The sequence below is a fragment of the Silurus meridionalis genome, chromosome 4 (assembly GCF_014805685.1).
Source record: "Silurus meridionalis isolate SWU-2019-XX chromosome 4, ASM1480568v1, whole genome shotgun sequence".
NCBI classification, from domain to species: domain Eukaryota; kingdom Metazoa; phylum Chordata; class Actinopteri; order Siluriformes; family Siluridae; genus Silurus; species Silurus meridionalis.
The window spans coordinates 31,916,756-31,936,449 of record NC_060887.1 but is presented as its reverse complement, the minus strand read 5'-3'; the positions used below and the strand labels follow the sequence as shown (position 1 = coordinate 31,936,449).

Below are 19,694 nucleotides of genomic sequence, written 5' to 3'. Positions count from 1 at the left end.
TACATAGAGAATTATCTTATATGCCTAGTAGTACACCACTGCTAGCTCAAAAACTAGAATTGACATTATTTATTCAGTGTAGTTGTTTAGAGACCTGGCCAGGCTCTGTAATATGCCCTGTGAGGTCGACAAGCAGAAAAATATTTGAGACTCCTGAGCATCTTTATTGCTACATAGCTGATAATCACAATCACCCAATCTCCACTTCTGCTTTTTGGGTGCCATTTTATGACAGTCGTTTACCAGGATTTATAACTGTACCATACTGCACTGCAATGTGTCCAGCAGGAAAATGTTAATACTAAGTAGAAGTACTTCTGCACTACTTAGATTTACACACACATGATTTGGCCCTAAAGACATCCAATAGTTTCAGTAGGTGTAAGTCTGGAGGTATCCATGAAGCAGTAATAAAATCTAAGTAATAAAATCTAGGTTCTCCCCCGAGTTCAGCTTTATTAGTGGCTTGGGGCTTTGACGGCTCATTCTGTGCAACATGGGTTTCAGGTGATGAAATGAGAAGCGAGGCTTTTGATTCCATCACTCGGCGTGATCGCAGCAAGGCTCCGGCAGTCAGCTTGTGGATGTAAAGCAACTTTTCTGATTGTAATGTACACTGCTTCGGCGCCGTCGGTTATGTAACAGGCTGGTGACTTGCTGAAGTGCTGAGATGAGAATCACTCTGTTGTATTAAAAAGAAAAAAAAAAAGGCTGGTTCTAGCTGGTGGAATGTGAACGGCTTTGTGAAATATTGATGTCGGTTGCAAACAGTTATTACAACTTTAAACAGTCATGTCAAATAATGTTTATCTGTGTGTGGGCTTTGTGAGTGTGTGTGTACACAGTACATGCTCGCACAGGTGTGTGTGTGCTGTAAAGCTGACTGTACTTAAAATTACATCTAGTGCAAAATTAGAGCCCTAAATATCCCCCACACACAGTATTAATGATTTAGAGCCTAAACAGCAGTCTGTATTATCTGGAGACCCACTAAAGGTATTAAAATACAGTGAACAAGAGCGAGACACATAAATATAGAGAGAAATAAAAGGATGCAGGAGATGGGCTAAGTTTAACACTTCACTGTCAAAGCATGCTGTCAGAAGCCTGACAGGATGGTGTCATAAAACTGTCATAACAAGGTAACAAACTGGAGACGATTCATAAGTGTATCTGAAAGCAAATAACCCAAACAACAAAGAGCAGTTTAATAATAGTCTGTCGTTAACACGCCGCCATTCAAAAGAAGAAGAAAAAAAAAGAGACCATGAGTAAGTAGATTCACAAATTAATATAAAATCTTTAGCTCTAAAACTAAAAACAAAAAGTTCTCAGCACACTGAAGCTGGATTAGAAATAACCTGATAGTTATGTAATTCCATAGAGGACAACATTTCTCAACTCAAGCAACTTGTTCTTGCAATGCTGTTCTTTCTGATGAAGTGTTCAGTGAATAAATACAGAAAGTAATAGCAGCGACCGCTAAGGACTTAACACTTGGCGTGAGGACAGTGTGAGGCCCGGGAAGTGAACAGAGGTTGTGGAACGATCTAAATCAGTTAAAAAGTCTCTGTAAATGCACTTGGCGTATGAAAATCCTCCCCATTGATGATTTATTGCCTTTGAAATGCAGCCATGAGGTGATGCAGACTCCAAAACGTGAGAGCCAAGTCAGCGTTAATCACTCCGGTGAAAGTATGACCTCTACACCTCCAGACATGTATCGTCTTAGAAAATAACAGAACAAACATGTGCACTGTTGAACAATCATGTTTCTCAGTGTAGAGTCCTGAATTTCATAACTATTATGTCATAACTTATTTCCACACCCTTAAAATGTTCCCTTTTTTATGTTTAACTTCATTCCATGTCCCCGTGCCTGCTGCATGAGGATAGCTAATGACATTATGATCAACAAAGAGAAAATAATCATTTATAAAAAGTGTTTTTAATGTCGATGCCAATAAACAGTTTTTTGTCTACACAGCAGGTACCACCCTGAGAATTATAAAAAATTTGGGCCATGACCCCAATAACAACCGCATGAGCAAAAAAGAATCACCTCATATACACTTACAGCACAGCACTGCTGAGTGTTCGATACTGATTGGTGTCTGGTTTGGATTCCATTTGTGTTTTTTATACCAGGCGTAGTTCTTGCTGCATGGTTTCTAATACAGTAATCCCCCGTTTATCGCGGTGGGTACGTTCCAAAACCGCCCGAGATAATCAAAAAAACGCTATTTTTTATTGATTAAATCATTCTCCAATGCGCTTTAAACACGCACAGAAAACGTGCAAGAATACAGTATTTATATTTTTATTAATAAATGTCATTATTTCAACCGAAAACTCCATCCACTCCGCGAGAGACGGGAAAAATCAGCTAAACTGTTAGTTAGTTAGTTAGTTAGTTAGTTAGTTAGTTATGTGGCAAATGCAATTCCGCGATAAACCAACCGGGGGCACGATATTCAAACCGCGATACAGCGGGGGGATTGATGCAATGCGATCGCCTATGAACTTTATTGGCTAATGTTTCACATAAACTAATGTAAAAGTATATGTAATAGTTGAATGTAGATGGTATTTTGCATTTAGATAAAGAGTCTCCAGTGTCAGTCACAGTACTCGAACAGAAAGTGCTCTGATTTTGTTAACATTCAGTTCAGTTTCGACGTGACACGACAAGCTACATTTTCGCATTAGCAGCACTTTATTTGATCACATATACATTACAGCACAGTGAAACTCTATTCCCAGCATGTTAGAGGTTAGAGGACAGAGTGCAGTCTATGATACACCCCCCCTGAAGCAGAGAGGTTTAAGAGCCTTGCTCAGGGGCCCAACAGTGGCAGTGTAGCGATGTTAAAACTCAAACCCCCAAGCCTTTTTAACCCATAACTGTTGAGCCACGACTGCCTATTACTGTCCATTTATTAATCTCATAAGAGAAAAAAGAGAGGCTGTTAAGGGGAAACAGCCACTGGCTGGGATATCATCATTGGCTGTGATTGCTGTGCTAAAAGAATATAGTAACGAAGAGTAAAACACCCAGGCTCTGTAGTAAATTAAATCTACATGTGGGATCACATCACACTCCCTCACTGCTGATTATTTTCCTATAACAACACACCCTGTCACCCTGTCATGTTCTATTCTTTACATAGTTCATCACTTGTGCTTTCCATACTTTGAATGTTCCTGAGGCCTCAGTATTTGAATTCTTGATACTCTATTTCTCTCTCACACACACTCACACACACACACACACACACACACACACACACACACACACACACACACACTTTTTTTAAGTTGCCTTGTAGGTTATTATTTTCTATCCAAACCCTAAAGGCTTGATTTTTTTTACCTCCTTTATCTGAACACAAAAATAAGTGTAAATCATACTGGAGAATCTCTGCACTGCCAGATGCCGGCCTCAAACCTGTTCCAGAGCTCAGACATTAGATCTGCTTTGTTTTTCCTTCAATCACAGCTCATAGTTTACGTCCAGGTTTTTGTGGGTGCATGTGTTTAACATAAAGAACCAACTTTTCCTGAAATCCTCCTTTACCTGCTTTAACCTTTGGAGATCAGTGTTTTGCCCAAGGATAAATGAATACACGCTTTTATACACACACATTTTAGCATTTTTCTGCCAAGCTCTTCAATGTAACTATGTAAAAACTGATATATGGACGTATAGAAATGTCCTGGAGAGGGATGTTTAGCATTTATACCTCCCCTTTTTCTGACTTGAAGTCAAATTCCAAAAACGTCTTGTTCATATGTGTATCAGTTTCACATTAAAGCTGGTTGGGATCATTACTGATTTTGAAATAAACCCTCGTTTCCTGTATTTTTCTTATTTTCCATAACCTCATACAGCTTTAGTGTAATTTATTTGTTTCACCTTCACGATTTCAGTGTTTGTGACGAGAACGCCTACCGAAAAATCCCTCCTGTCTGCTCCTATCCATGTCATCTTTTTAACTGTGAATTAGCTCAGGATTTATACCCAGTAAAAATTCAATCTTAAATATGAATGTAATGTAGATTATGTGCAAATACCACCACCACTGAGCTGCCACTGCTGGGCCCTTGCACAAGGCCCTTAACCCTCCCCTGCTCAGTTGTAAGTCTGAATGTTGCATCTAATGGATGCCATCTTAGTTTGAAAGGACAGCATCCATTACTCATGTCGATTCAGAATTCAATTCTTAAACACGAACCCTAGTTAAGGTTTTTTCATTAGTGTTTAAACTTAATAAGAGTAACGCTGTAAAGGTTTTGCTTTACAATGTGGTGTTTTCTTTCTGCATATCACTAATATAAATTATTTCTTGTATATTGCTATGCAGGACAGAATAATGAAGCTGGTTTCAGATGTTAAAAGCCTCACCAAGTTGAGCTAGCTATTATCCTGTCTGTATAACATACCCAGATTAACATACGGCCCATTTGGTACATTTATCAAAAACATGCATTAGATCCAGCTCATGAGATGAGTTCATGTGTTCATCTCAACAAGCATTTATCCATCAGTATGTAATGAACTGCAGAATATCTGACCCCCTGCGCTCCAACATTTAGCCACTCTCGGAGCATTAATCATGACGTCTCGGGAGCTGCTACAACCTCTGAGGACAACATGCTTTTAATTCCACAAGAGCAATGCTGTGTGTTTTTTTCCTGCATTCAAGGGCTTGTGTGAAGTGTGAGGGCTTTTAGTATTCTGAGACAGCTGGAGAGAGAGGACGTGCGAATCTGCTGTGTGTAGCGCACAGGCAGACGAGAGCTGAACGCTGTCCTGCACTGAGCTGAGGCCCTGCATACAGAGCTGCATGGACATTACAGCAAATGGAGTCAAGCTACACTTAATAAATTGATGAAATGGGGCCTGCGGGAAGGCTTAAGGGTGGAGTTATCACCAAGTCGGGTCTTCCACTGCTCCTCTCTCGGGTTATCTCTCTCACAATTCATTCCTCTTTCTCTCTTTCCATCCCTCTCATTCTCTCTCTCTCTTGTTTATTTGACCCTGTCTTACATTACTATTTAAATTTTTTGTCTTTCACTGTTTTTTTAATCTAGGATATTCTAGACAGATCTAGACCAATACTTTATACACCATGTTACACTTTAATCTATCCCACTGTCTCTTTTTACACTTCCCTCTTTGCTCTTTTGACTTTTTTGATTGACTCACAGTCAGACGTGTGACTGAATGTGTGTAAAGAAAACATTTCTAGTCTATTGTATGTTCTGCAAAAGCTCTAATATCTGATAGAAAGTGAATTAACAAATCCAAATTATTTTTGTGAATATATGTATGAAAATATAACAATGTGTATGCGTTATATAAATGTTGCCAATGTTTTGTTTGAAGAGAAAATAAATAAAAATTTTACATTTACGGCATTTGGCAGATGCCCTTAACCCAGAGCGACATACATTTGATCTCATTTGTGCAACTGAGCAGCTATGGGGCTAAGGGCCTTGCTCAGGGGCCGAGGCATGGCACCTCGATGTGGCTCGGTTTTGAACTCACGACCTTCGGATGCAAAGTCCAATGTCTTGACCACTAAGCTGCCACCTCTTCACACACCACACCCTGCCATTAAAAGGATAAGCTGACCAAGTACTCATCTGCAGTGCTTACGGTTCACTTGTCCATATTAAATGTTGTCCTTAAGTTAAGCAATGCCTTTGAGATTAAGAAGCTTTTGGAGACTTTTATTAACGATTAATCTTACCCTCAAACTAAATTTCATTGTTGCTTGGTGTATTTACAATGTATACAACATGAATTTCACAACAGTGTGACATTCTGCTTACATCAAACTGTTAGACAGTGGCAGTGGACATAATACTGATCTATGCCTGAGCTAAAATTACAAGTTTTAATGAATTTACAGCTGGATTATGTCTATATTAGAAGAAACTCAAAGCCACAAAGCACAAATCCCATAGAACTCTCCAAGCAGCACTCAAATCTGATGTGTAAGTACCAGTGTGTAATTTCAGTATGAAAAATCACTACACAATTATGTTCCCGAGTGGTGAAACCGAAAAGTGTTGCCTCATCATCCAGAAATCGATGCTGCAGCCATCTATGGTCAGGGGTCCACGAGAGCTAAATTGTCTGTGGTGCATGGGTGGGAGGAGTGTCATACTCTCTCCCCTGTCAATCACAGCAACACTAGCCAACTGTTCACATCTGTGTGCTCAGGTATGCGTAAGACGGTGAATAACAGTCTGAAAATGTGGTTGGCTGCCTCGATATTCCTTTGGAGGAAACACTTGTTAGGCTTCTTCTTTCCTGGTAGCTGGCATGTGATAGGAGATCATTAGCAGCTTTGGGAATGGGAATAGGCCAAGCTGAAATTAGGAAAGAATTTGAGGGGTTTACAGCTGAATACAGCTCTACATTTTAGTAAAGCCATGCCTGTGTACTGCAGAAGCTAAAATCTAAAAACATGCTTACATACATTATCTCTCTTCTTACTCTCCTAGTCTTTTTTCATTCTGTCATTCCTCAGTCTGGAACATTAGCACACAAATGCTCTCCATGTGTTTGTGAATACAAAAGAAAATCCTTTAGAAGTCATTGTGTAAACAGAGCAGGGACGGCATTATGATGTGTAAAGGGAGTTCTCATGTGGGCAGGTCTTGATTCTCATCCGCCCGGATTGCTGACCTCGCTTTGATATTAAAGCCTTCAAGTCGCCCCACATGGTAATCATAACTATTATCCCGTGCTTGGCTTCCACTCAGCTCCTATACGCCGTCTCTTCCGTGCGTCCCCTTTTTTAAATCGCTGCAAACGATTTTTCACAATTACAGCTTTTGTCTGACAAAGAGCGCTTGTGTTTGAACAGATGGGACGAGTTGTATTGTGATGTTTTCTTTATCTTTAAAGATGGAAAAGAATTTAAATGGGAGAAAGTGGTGGGAGGAAGCTCGACGTTCTTTTCTTTTTTTGGCCTGAAAATAAGAAACGGCATGTGCCACTTTTAATGTGCTTTGGGAAAATGCTGTGTTTTTATAAAGCGTTGTATTTCACATAGAGAAGCAATAATCCGATTTTGTCTCGGCTAATACAGTTATGTACTCCAACTGATCACTCCCTGAAGGCATTTATCAGAAAACATCCACATGGCATAGTCTCTAGTGACTGACGAAATACACACACGTGTACAGTCGTACACGGATATTAAGCATAATTCACACCCTCGTGCGTTCTCCTGGTTTCTGTCCTCGGGCTGTATGATTGGGAGATATTTCCTTTTTCAGGGCTCATTTAAAAATCTAATTCTTGCGGCTTCACTGGAATCTTAAGTAAGTCTGATAGCAGTTGCTTTATCTTCTAGACATGTTGTTTCTAGAGGAGGTTCTGTACTATTGCGTTCATTACACACACATATAATTGCCTCATTTCCTTGTGTTTTAATGGAACCGACTCTACCGAGGACTTTACTGTTTTTACAGCTGTGCGCCAAAGACAAAGACTTTTTTCAGAGACCCTTTCCTTCGTCTGACATCTTGTTTTTTCCTTCTCCTGCAAACATTAATGCAGTATTATCATCGGATCTGCGGGCCAGTTGACACTAGCCCAGGCACAAACAGATAATTATGCTGACATGTGATAACAATGTTACTCATTAGAGCAGTCTTCTTGCACGGCATGCTAATCCTAAGCGCTCAGAAACAGACATTTACATGACTAAGAGTCAAACACACTGGGTTAAGGTCAAGGGTTAGGAATATACACACAGGGGTGAACTGTATTTGGGGGAACGACTAATGGTGTGTGAAAGCTCCCGCTTCCATGGGATTTCTTTGCTAACTCTATTACAAGGCTACTCTTTGCTATTATTATTTGCTAATGATTTGAGAGCACGTGCTAGCAAGCTACAGTAGCTAATGTAAAGCAGTGCTAACACACTAGTAGCCTCAGATTTCCTGTTTAATTTACACTGAGAATCTGATATTTATTAAACACAACTGGCCACACACTTCAGAAGTTGTTCTCACGCGTGCTGATTTTGGACAGGATGAAAACTTTTGAAACAATTTTCAGGCTAGTCAGAGAATTTTTAAAAAGGTTGGTTGTCTTTATGTATTTTTGTCTTTGTTGTTTTTGTTTAACAAGAAAAATACTCCTCTCCACTGTTGATGAGAAGAATCTTCCACTGCAAGTTGACAATGATATTCAAATAAGCTTTCTCTATGATTCCTGGTACCATTTCTTGAAGATAAATCTTTCTGGCCATGACTTAAATGTGACTTGCCTGAACAGCACACTATAGTGGTCGATGTGATATTAAGTGAACAGTTGTTAATAATCAAAAAAGTTAAGCAGGGAACCCATGCTGGAAGAGCATGTAAAGCTCCAGACAGACAGTAACTTGAGCTTGGTTGAACCAGGGACTGTGAAGCTAGCCAGTGTGAAACTCGTGTGTGATAAGCTTGTGTTATGTTGCTTCCCACTTTAGCTTCAGTCCATAACGGAGAACATTTTGCATGTGTTTCACTACAGGCGAATGCTGGAGGTTACAGTCAGACCGGACGGCATTCGGTTTCTGTAGATGTTCAGATGCAGAAACAGAAACAAGATGACAGAGATGCCTTTACACAATCACAGAGACAGTACAACTCTTTACCAAGGTAAGACAACACACACACACACTCTCTGCAAGGTCTATTTACTACGATGTCACTGTCTCACTCCCCTTGAGCCCACACACACACACCTACCCATTACCTCAGTACCACTCTTCCTCCAGATGTCCTCCCTCAGTCACATTCCTGTAACTTAACACTCATCAGAAGTGTCTTTCTCTGCCAGCGTGTGTGTGTGTGTGTGTGTGTGTGTGTGTGTGTGTGTAAGAGTGAGTGTGTATGCATGCCTGCACTCTCTGGACTCTGCAAAACTGATAAAGAGCACCTAGACTTGGGGAACCTGCTTTCAGGGGGAGTTTATCTTGGCAGTTGCACTCCTCTGGGCCTTTTGCAGGTTGTCAGGGAGTTTTTACCCTCTTCTTCCTCCATCTGTTTTTCCTACTCCTTCTTTTGCATATTTTTCCTAAATGTCAGTAAAGCGCTGTATGATTCTGACCGAGTTTAATATCATGTTTTCATATCCAAACCCAGGCAGAGTTTATTGCGTGCCCTGAATTTATTAATGTTGAATGTCTACACTGGGTGCCGTTTTGAAAAAAGGGATTATGGGGTTTTATATTTTATTTTTTTTTTTACATATTACACTATTTTCTTTTAATGTATTTTTTTTCCCAGGCTGACAGTGTAGGTATGACGTACCTCATTTTTTAATAATAGACTGTGAAGCTTAGAGCAATTTAATTTCTCTTTCCTAAGTTTCCGATTATGCTCTTTAGGTAATTGCTGCAAGAATTATTGGAGAATGCATGTGTGCGTGTATGCACATGTCTGTATATTGTGTGCAGTTGTTCTGCCATGTGTGTATTCTACTGTCTGTGTGTGGTCTTCTCTTATTTAACACCTTTTTTATGGTACAGTACAGGACGTTTTTCATTTTTTATTGCAGTTTAGTAACTATTAGTGTCACGTATGGAACAGAAAGGTACTAAATGTCATAATTCAGGAGTGAGTTTCATTAAAAATCTAAATCTTTATATTTAAGGACTTGGGTATATGCATATTATTGTGAAGCCCTAAGAAAAAAAAATTCATTTTTTAAACCACAGTTTGTGTGCATGGGAATATTTTCAGGAATCTCCATTACTAAGATATTAACCAGTGGATGAAGCGCATCAGTCCTGTACTTAAAAAAGTACAAATCCACTGCTTAAATTTCACTCCAGTATAAACATACCTCTTTTGTATTTGTACTTGAATAAAAAGACACTTATTGCTTTTGATTGCACTTAAGTATAAAAAGTACTCACCCAGGAGAACTCTATTTTAATATCTGATGTAATTCAGTGTTCCTTTTTTCTGCACATCATACAAAAGTTTTTATTGTCTCATTTACACACACACACACACACACACACACACACACACACACACACACACACACACACACACACACACACACACACACACACCAGGACCACAGGGATATTCTTTGGTCTTTCTACAGGTTCTCGTTTAACACTTTCGACACATTCACATTCACTAGTGAGGGACGGCATGATTTTTCTGATTGAAAACTAGGGTATTACATATTAAATTAAAGTGAAGTTTCAAAAAGTAAGTTTCCCAAAACAGATTATAGTGCAGGTGTTTGAAGAATATACCAAAGTACAGTAACAAATACACTGTTAGAGACCGTCACTAGTATTATCTGGCTGCTTTCAGAGACTAATAGGATACAAAATTGTGTTTTATTACAACTATTTAAAGGGTTTAACTATTAACTATTAACTATATTTTTTAATTGTTTAAAAAAAAAATTAAATGGCAACAAAAACACTGCAGGCTTAAAGTGCTTACACATATTGAAGAATGCATGAAAAGCATTTCTCAATTATAATATATACACACTAACGTGTAGTTTATGTACAATTCCCCAACACAGGATAAAGAGAGCCACTGGGTTAATTGTTGGAGTATATGTGGAGGATTTCTACATAAACAAATCAATTTTTTTCTGGCCCTGTGCTCAATCTCGATGAGTCAATAGAGATGTTGACACACTGTCCTCAACAGGGCATAATGACGCTTAATCAATGTAAACAATTCTCATCTACTTTTTCTCCACGGCTCAATCTAGTGCACTCGGCTCACTCTCTCAAGTGCCTGATCCATCGACGACAAGCTCACTTTCCCAAGGGAAGGTCTGCTGAAACAATGGCTCATATGCATTCCTCTTACAAGGTCAGACTGGTGAAAGGTGACCTTTGACCTGTGGACGAACGCTTTCTCATTAGATGTCTTGATGAACCGAGCTGTCTCTGTCAGTCTGGACAGAGCTCAGGACCAGAGCTGATTTGCAGATTTCAGGCTGCAGTAATGAAGAGGGTTTTTTTGTTTTGTTTTTATTATTTCGGAAAAGCATTAGAGACTGGTCTAGTGAGTCGGAATGCTGGACAACATGACCGTCGGCTGATTAGGAATAATGAATGTCATGTGAAACTGAGAGCGCTACTTGCACACAACAGCTGCATGTTGTAACAGGCGAATGCCCCCCACATCCGCATACAAGGTCTTGTTAACAAATAGAAAACATTGCTCAAGGTTTTATTTGGTTTATAAATAATTTATGTTGTAATTAATACTCGTTGCACAGCATATTTCCTGGCGGCCATCATGCCCCTTGATCTGCACCATATGTTTTAGTGCAAAACATTGTTTCGATCCCTACCCCACCATGCCACTTTTTTCAGGGCTGGCGCTCCACTGAACTTTGCATCGTCATTACATCATTGTTATATTGTCCTAGAAAACATTATAACATGAAGCAAGCATTGTGAAATGCAGGTCATTCTGAACATCTTGTGAAACTCTGTAGCCTTTTCTAGCTGAGTGGCCTAACTTTTCAGGGCACACGTGATCCAAAAAGTTTGAAGCATGCTGTTAAATGCTGTAGCATTACAATTTCCCTTGACTAATGGGGAGCTAACAGGAACACTGACGTCACTACCTGATCTCACTAATGCTCTTGTTGCTGAATGAACACAGACGTCCAACATCGCTTTCCCAGAAGAGTAGAGATTCTTATAACTGCAAAGGGGGAATAAATTTGGCATGGCATGTTCTACAAGCACACATGGATGCCATGGTCTGCATATATTGCATACATATACTGCATATATAGCATGGAAATATAGCATACCTCACTTATATTGTTCATGGTGTAGTGTTTCAGTCCAAGCAGCTCACTTGTAGTAGTTGAATGCATTTAAATGTCTGATTATACTATTAGTTAAATGTTTTAATCCCTGTTCTTAAACATATTTTATAAAAGAAACTAAATATACAGAAAATCCAAATATAACCTGAAAATTTGACTATTAGAATGGAAAAAAAAAAAAGATCACGTTATAAACACAGGCTAATATTTAATTTGTTCACTTGCTTTTAATAAAGCGCTAATTTAGATTACGATGCATTCTGAACAGGGCAAGAGGCAAATTTTAAATAGAGAGATTTATGTATTAGGTCAAATTTAAACCACATGTGCTGGGAACTTGTTATTCATTGGAAGCATGTAGAACAGTTCCAGATTAGAAACGGGTAGTCCCTGAGTTATCGCAAGTCGAGACATGGCCAAGCCTACCCAGGAATCTTAAAGAACAGTGATCAGTATGGGGTAGCATACTGTAATTTGTCAATAATTAAACAAATTATAGTGCATAATATAGCAAAACAGAGCAATGTATAAACTTTACAGTATGAATGTATGTGGCAGAGGGAACTCCACTAATTTTAGGTAAAAGCTTGTGCATTTGATAAAGCTGTGCTCAAAGTTAAAAGTGCAGACATGAAACCGATCAAACATTTTACACTATCAGGAGATGTTAATTCTAATCAGTCCACAATGCAAATAATTTGCCCTGCTGACTCAATGGAAAGAATGCCATCATATCTCCCCTGTTGATCAGGACAGTGCTGTACAATCACAGCCATCTGGTAGCTCACGTATACAATCCAGGGTGGTTAGCGCTTGTCCGAGCACTTTCAGCTATCGTGTGAACAGAGTTCTGAAAAGATTCGGTGTCTGGCTTTACGTGTCTCAGAGGAAGCACATACTCGCCTTCATGCTCCTCAGCTGGTGGCTGCTGAGACTAGAGAAACCATAGCTGGTGTATGGGAATGTGATATGACCATTAGCAACAGGGTCAAGCTGGAAAGGCTATAAAGCAGTGTGTGTCTGAACAACAGCCACTGAAACAACCTTTAGATAAATCTAGTGTTTACAGTCACAACTCAGCATGGGCAGAACCTGTCTTTTGCTTTTCTTGCCCTGTCTTTTTCATATAAACAGAGTGCAGTTCCATATAACACAATTTCTCTGTAGTTTTCTATTGAAGATGTGAGTGTGTGTGAGAGAGAGAGAGAGAATGGTGGATGAAAGCTTGTAGGCTGTGTAGGAGTAATGAACATTATATACTACAGCTGCATTTGTTAAAAGGGAAGGAATACAGACCCATACAGATAAAGATGTCTGTTCCTGTGAGTGGGTCTTAAAAAAAATAAATTAATAATAATAATAATAAAAAAACAACTCTGCTTGTCCATGTATGTATTTTAGAGACTAGACAGTTTACATTATGAGTATCATTGCAACCAGGGACTTTGTGATGGCATGTCCCTCTGCATATTCCATCTATTAACACATGGGGCCTATTAAATGTGAAAAATTTTTAGCTTGTTTATTACAAAGCCTTTTATTCCTGAAACTCATTAGGACATAACAGATCGGGTCAAAAGTGCAGTTACTTGCAGGTACTCATTTTAGCAGAGGTAAAGTAGCAAATTACATTTACTCGTGTTACTGTAATTGAGTAGTTTTTTTGTGTACTTCTACTTTGAGTTTTTAAAATCTGTAATTTTACTTAAGTATGTTTTGTTTGAAGTATCGTACTTAACAACATTTAAAAACATATCCGTTACTGTGTAAAAAATAAATACAAATAATGCAAGGGGGGGGATTACACCCCAGAAGCTACTGTACTGATTGATGGGCGGAGAACAAACACGCTTACATTAAGAAATATAGATGGAAGCGAAATGCCGTCGAATTAAAAGTTGCTCAAAGTCGCTCTCTGAATTCTAACTCTGCATTTGCGATTTCTCTCATTATCATAAATAACATTATAACAGGAGATTTTTGTTGTTGCCGTTGTTGCGAAAAAGTGCACTCACATTACTCACATTAGACTGAAGTCATAGTTGGTAGTGTTTTTATTTTTGTTGTTATTGCACTTTAATTTGTAAAGGTGTTCCATCAGTTAAAAACATCCAGTTTGAGATTTTTATCTCCTTGTACTTAAGTAAAAATTTAACTGAAGAAGTACTTTTTCTTGAGTGGAATATTTTATTACTTTTTCCATCTCTGTGTTTTTGAGGTATTACAGTTTGGATTAAATCATTGTAACATGGACTAATTCTCTCTCTCTATCTATCTCTCTCTCCTCTGTCTATCTCAGGCAACCACGTAAGAACCCCAGCACAGTGTCTCAGGACTCGTGGGATAAGGTCTACCCCCCTGGCGAGGTGTTTCAATCAGCTAAAGAGAACCCACGCTACTCGAGCTACCAGGGCAGCCGTGGTGCTAACGGCTATCTGAGTGGGCCGACGTTGGGCTTGAACGCACGTGTGCTGCTGGAGACCCAGGAGCTGCTCAGGCAGGAGCAGAGGCGCAAAGAGCAGGAGGCACAGGCCAAGCTCAGTCCACACAACGACTCTCTGTCCTCAATCTCCAAAGGGCCCTACCGGCATGATGTGCCCCCCTCGCCCTCCCAGCTCTCTCGCCTTAACCGAATTCAAAGCTCGGAAAAGGGGCGACCGTTCTACTCCTGAGGGAAGGAGTGTGATTAGATCGGAGGAGTACGACACACACTATGAACTTTCAGCTTTTCAGAAAACATAGGGATTTTTGGTTGTTGAATAATTTTTTTTTAAACATGTCATGCACATCCATTTTTTTAATACGCAACTACGGTCCAGCCATCCAACGTCTCTACATGGTATGAGTGTGTATGTGTGTTTGAGCATTCGAGTCTGTGTCCTAATGTTGACTAGCATCCTTGCCAGTCCTGACAATCAGAAAACAGCAAACAGTTTTGTATTCCTATTGCGCTGTGACCTACATATCTCATTTCACCTGCCACCATTTGTGAATGTTAAACCAGGTGTTGAGGGAAGCAGCGAGTGTGCATGTGCTCTAATAGGCAGAAATATTTAGAATATATATTTTTATCTGAACACTGCAAAAAAAAAATTAAATAGCTGTCAGTTTCTATGTATACAAACGGCTGATATTCAATTAAACCCGACGTACTCTGTGTTAGTAAGGTGTTGGGCCACCACGAGCCACTGGAACAATCTCAACACTCCTTAGCATCAATTCTAGAGCATCTAATTCTGGAGCTCTACTGGACTGAGAAAACACTGTTCTTCCAACAAATATTTTATGGACTGGGGTTTTGACGATGATGTTAGTGGTACAGAGCGTTATCTAACATCTTTAAGAGCTCTTGTTCAGTTGGGTTGGGATCTAGTGACTGAAGACCATAGCATATGATGTAGGCCTTTGTTTCCTGTGGACTGGCCGGGGTCAGTCTGAAAGAGACCACTCCCATCACGATAGGATACAGGTGATTAATCAGAAGAATTGTATTGATTTGCCATCATGCTTTTTCCTAAAGGGAACATATTGACCACACAATGTCCCCACAACAGATGCAACAGCTTTTCCTTTCATTTGTCGCACTTCTGTATGTTTGAGTGGAAGTGAGAAGAGCTTGAGAGAGGAACAGATATAATGAGAGACTGAGACTAAGCCTACCACCCTGCCTGTAAAATCAGTCACTTCACTCATCCTATTACACTTCTATGCTATTTCTCTGTATATCCATCACACTTCCTGTCCACCAGCCTGTACATGCGCTTCAGCTTTCCTTCCATCATGCTTTTTTAGGAGGCCAATCATGGGATTGGAGTTGCATCAGACTACAATGCAAAGTCATAAGAAATTCATTTAGATGTTGTCTGTGATCAGTGTTTTGGCCAGTCAGTGGTCTCACAGGTAGTCTGAAGATCCTGTTGAACCCTCAATCCACCCATACACACTTTATTCACCACACTCAGGACTCACACTCATCATTTGTTAGCAACAAGCTCGCCAGCTAACTGTTACAAGGCATTTACATCTTCGAAACAGCACACTGCATATTCAGAAAGCTAAACAAATTATACAAATGCTTGTGTGTACAGCAAAGCTCATTTAAATTAAGGAAGCGCTTTGTTTTTTACTGTTCATGCTGCGAACAGCCATGTTGGCATGACATCAACTGCTGAACTGAGCAATATTCGAATGCCGCAATAAATATAATATAATATAATAGGTACGCTTCAATAAATTATTCCATTCAAACAGGTTTCTATCAGATCACTCAAACATCATGTTTCAGGAAGTCCAAGGCCCTCATTTTCAACCGAACCTTCCTAATTACATGGCATCAGTACTCCCATGATCAATAACTGATGAGGTTGATTAAAATGTGAGAGATCTTGTGCATGAAAGGACATTGCAATGATTACTAACACCAATGAATTACTGTTAAATAAAAATTACACACACACACACACACACCGTTTGTCAGGTTGATTGAGTGTAATGTGATCATTGTCAGGATCTTCCGGGCTCGTGGCACCCACTTCTAGTTTCGTGGGACGCACTTCCGGGTCGCGGCCAGTTAGAACACAGGAAGCTGGTAAAGAGGAGGAGTTTAAGTTAATATCTTACCTGACTAACCTGCATCCACTGGCTAATCAATGACATTTGACTGTGTGAGCTTTAAAAATCTTTTCTGACTCAAATACAAGTATTATACCGCAAACTGTAGCTGTGATATTTGTGCCATTGTGCTGCCCCTAATGAGCCGAACGCTTCCTCTCTCATTCTCACAGAACAAAACTAAAAAAAATGATGCACATCTTCCCCTTGTTGATGAACCGGTACTTTGTGGTGCGTGTTTTGGTCCTGTGATCTCGAATGGGTGGTTAAATGAACTTATCAGAAAAGCAGCAGGGTTTTTTAACGGCTGCTTTATTTCACATTTTTGTGTTTTATGCATTAAATAAATGGAGAATTTGTTGGCGATGGTAAAGTTTTAAGTGCCTGTTCTAGGATGGATATTTTGTACTACAAAAGATGTCATGGAAAGCACATATTTTAGCAATTATTCTACTATTTTTGAGTAATAACATCTTTCCACCACAAAATGTGTTTAGATCTTTAAAAGGAAAAAAAGAGTAACTTTTTTTTTTTTTTTTGCATTGTCTATATTCTCCTGAGGTAACATGGTGTAACATGTAAGCACAGTGCAATTACATTTTTTGACTAGTCTTTTTCATACAGTATGTATATTGTACACAGCTTTTTCTGTACATATCAAATTTAGACTAAATAAAACAGAAGGTTGTTTCTTCCTCTTGTTTACATTACGCAAGTGTGTGTGTTTATTGATCTGTTTGAATCTCCCCAATGACTGAATGATTGTTCAGAGAATAGCTACCACAACACTGTTTATTCATTTTTTTTCTGACAGTACTTCCAGCTATAAGTTAAATGTACAGTATTATCATTTTTATGAAAGTAACATTTTTTGTGTGAAAGTAAAGGGGCTTTTTACTCGTCATATATACATAATACCCTTGCACAGTAAAATTTGCATACGATGCTGCAATGAATCGTTCGAGGTGTTTTGAGTGACGTGCGCTTCGAGAGCGGAAGAACGTAACCGAAAGACGCCCCTGAAAATGTCGAAACCATTCAGCAACTTGTGCATGATGATTGTCGGATCTCACTGTGGCTCCTGTGGACTTCACTTTCTTCCTGAAGATAAAGATCCGTCTGAAGGGTCGCCATTTTGACAGCATTGTGGAGATCCTGCGCGAATTGCACAAGGTGCTTGATACGCTCCAAATAAAGACTTCCAGGACACATTCCAGAAGTGGCAGGAGTGATAGGAGCGCTGTATTGCTGTGCAACGGGGAGTATTTTGAAGGTGTTAATGTGTAATCTGCAACTAACGATTATTTTGATAATCAATTAATCGGATGATTGTTTGTTTGTTTTTCGGTTAACTGCTTAAAAAATTATGTATTTTTAAAATTAGATTATAACTATTTAAAACCCTTATTCATGCAAAAGCCACAAATTGAGTTGAACTATAATTTTATATTTTAAAGTTGATAGTAGCTGCTTGTTGAGGAGTGCATGGGGGATTTCTCCTTTGAGCAAATTCACTTATGCTGGGCTTTTTTTCTGTTAAAAAAAATTTAATAAAAAAGCACTTGAGTATGAAAAGTTAAGCAATTTGTGTAAATCAACATTTGTATTGTAATTTGCAGATGGAAAGTTGACAACCAGGCTTAAAATAATCAATATAAAACATAATACAACATTCTTTTGAGAATCTTTGTTTGAAGAACTACACATTTTGTTTGTGTGAAGATATAAGCATTTAGAATATAGACTTACATTTTGTATAATAATTAAATGATATAAATCAAATAGACAAACATTAAAAACAAGCATTTGAACATAAAGTCGCAGTAAATCACTTTTGAAAACACACGTTACTGTTGTAGAAGACAAATGCTATAAAAAAGAAAATGAACGGAGAAATGCAGCAAGCTAACAGGCCTGATTAAAAAAAAAAAAAGGAAAAATATGCATTGGTGTATAAATGCATAATCATTAGCTGAAAACCATAACAGTGACTAAAAATTTAATCATCTACTGCTGCTTTTAGATTTTATGTTTGTTCGCACCGGTTTAATTGAATTAATCACTATGTCGAGCTGATTGTGTAACCTGATGCTCGCGAGTCACGACAGAACGGATCCAATGCGACTGTTCCGAAGTTACAAACGATTTACACAATAGCACTACATTAAACTGTACCATGATGAGGATTCTACAGTTTTCGCTCACTGTGCTGATGTTTTACCTTCATCTGTGACACCAGTGTGTTTTCTTTTAACAAGCTTGTGCATCACTGTGGTACTTCCATCCCACACAAGCGCCGCTTTGCAGAACTTTTAGGTACAATTTTCTTTGTTGCGTTTAATATAAAATGCTCCCATGTCTTTGATGACTTGGGACGCACACTTTTTCCTGCTGCCAGTTGACCCTTTACTGTCCACCAATTTTTTCCAAGTGGCTGTGTTTTTACTGTCACACAAACTCGTAAATTGAGCTGCACAACTAATCGATAACAGCATTCGTTGACAACGAATTTCAGTATCGATTATTATCGATAAATTATGTACTTTCTTGTAAACAGAGCTAGTCTCAAAACTTTTTAATACCACCATATATATATATATAATGATATATGTTGGTGCACCTTGCATAACTGCATAAACCCTTAATCTGATGACTAGCACTGAATGAAGTGAGCCAGGGTTGCATAGTATCTGCTGGTAACCAACCTCAAGCAGACTTACAAATGCTCATTAGTCATGGTGGAGCAGTATATGGACTTAATAACCTTTATTTGGAAAATGCTATTTCACATTAGTGGAGTCACTTAGCTTCCAAGAGTTTTGCAGTAGCTCACGTGCCTTTGACCGTGCATTCATTTTGACTCGTGTGTTACAAGAGAAAAGATCTCTGACTTTTTTGATTGGCACACGATCTACCCATACTACCCTTGATCACGATCGATGAATCGCTGACGTAGTCAATCAAGACGTCAGGGGGTAAAAGCTTCTGAGCATCAAAGATTAAGAAAGCACCGATTACAGTTGTGTGATTTTTGCATGCTGAAACCCTTAATATTAAGATTAAATGCACATGGTGAGGTTTGCTGTAGGATGTTAATATGGCATTCATAATTGCCATAAATAGTGAAATAAATGAATCTTAATTAAAAAAATGTTTGCACTTTTTTCTTTCACCTTTTTAGAATTTTGGTTTTATAAACTTCAAGAGTGAAAAAAGAGAGAATGAGAGAATGTGCTATGAG

General features: G+C 38.8%; 1 protein-coding gene across 1 annotated transcript in view; it reads left to right on the top strand.

Moving 5' to 3' along the window:
* Nucleotides 1-17,163, top strand: part of pard3aa (par-3 family cell polarity regulator alpha, a) — a 252,196-nt gene extending 235,033 nt beyond the window's left edge. The window contains exons 22-23 of the mRNA XM_046846135.1: nucleotides 8,543-8,670; nucleotides 14,142-17,163. Coding sequence (XP_046702091.1) covers nucleotides 8,543-8,670; nucleotides 14,142-14,514 — 501 coding nt within the window. The 3' untranslated portion in view covers nucleotides 14,515-17,163. The remainder of the gene's footprint in view (nucleotides 1-8,542; nucleotides 8,671-14,141) is intronic.
* Nucleotides 17,164-19,694: the final 2,531 nt, after the last annotated feature.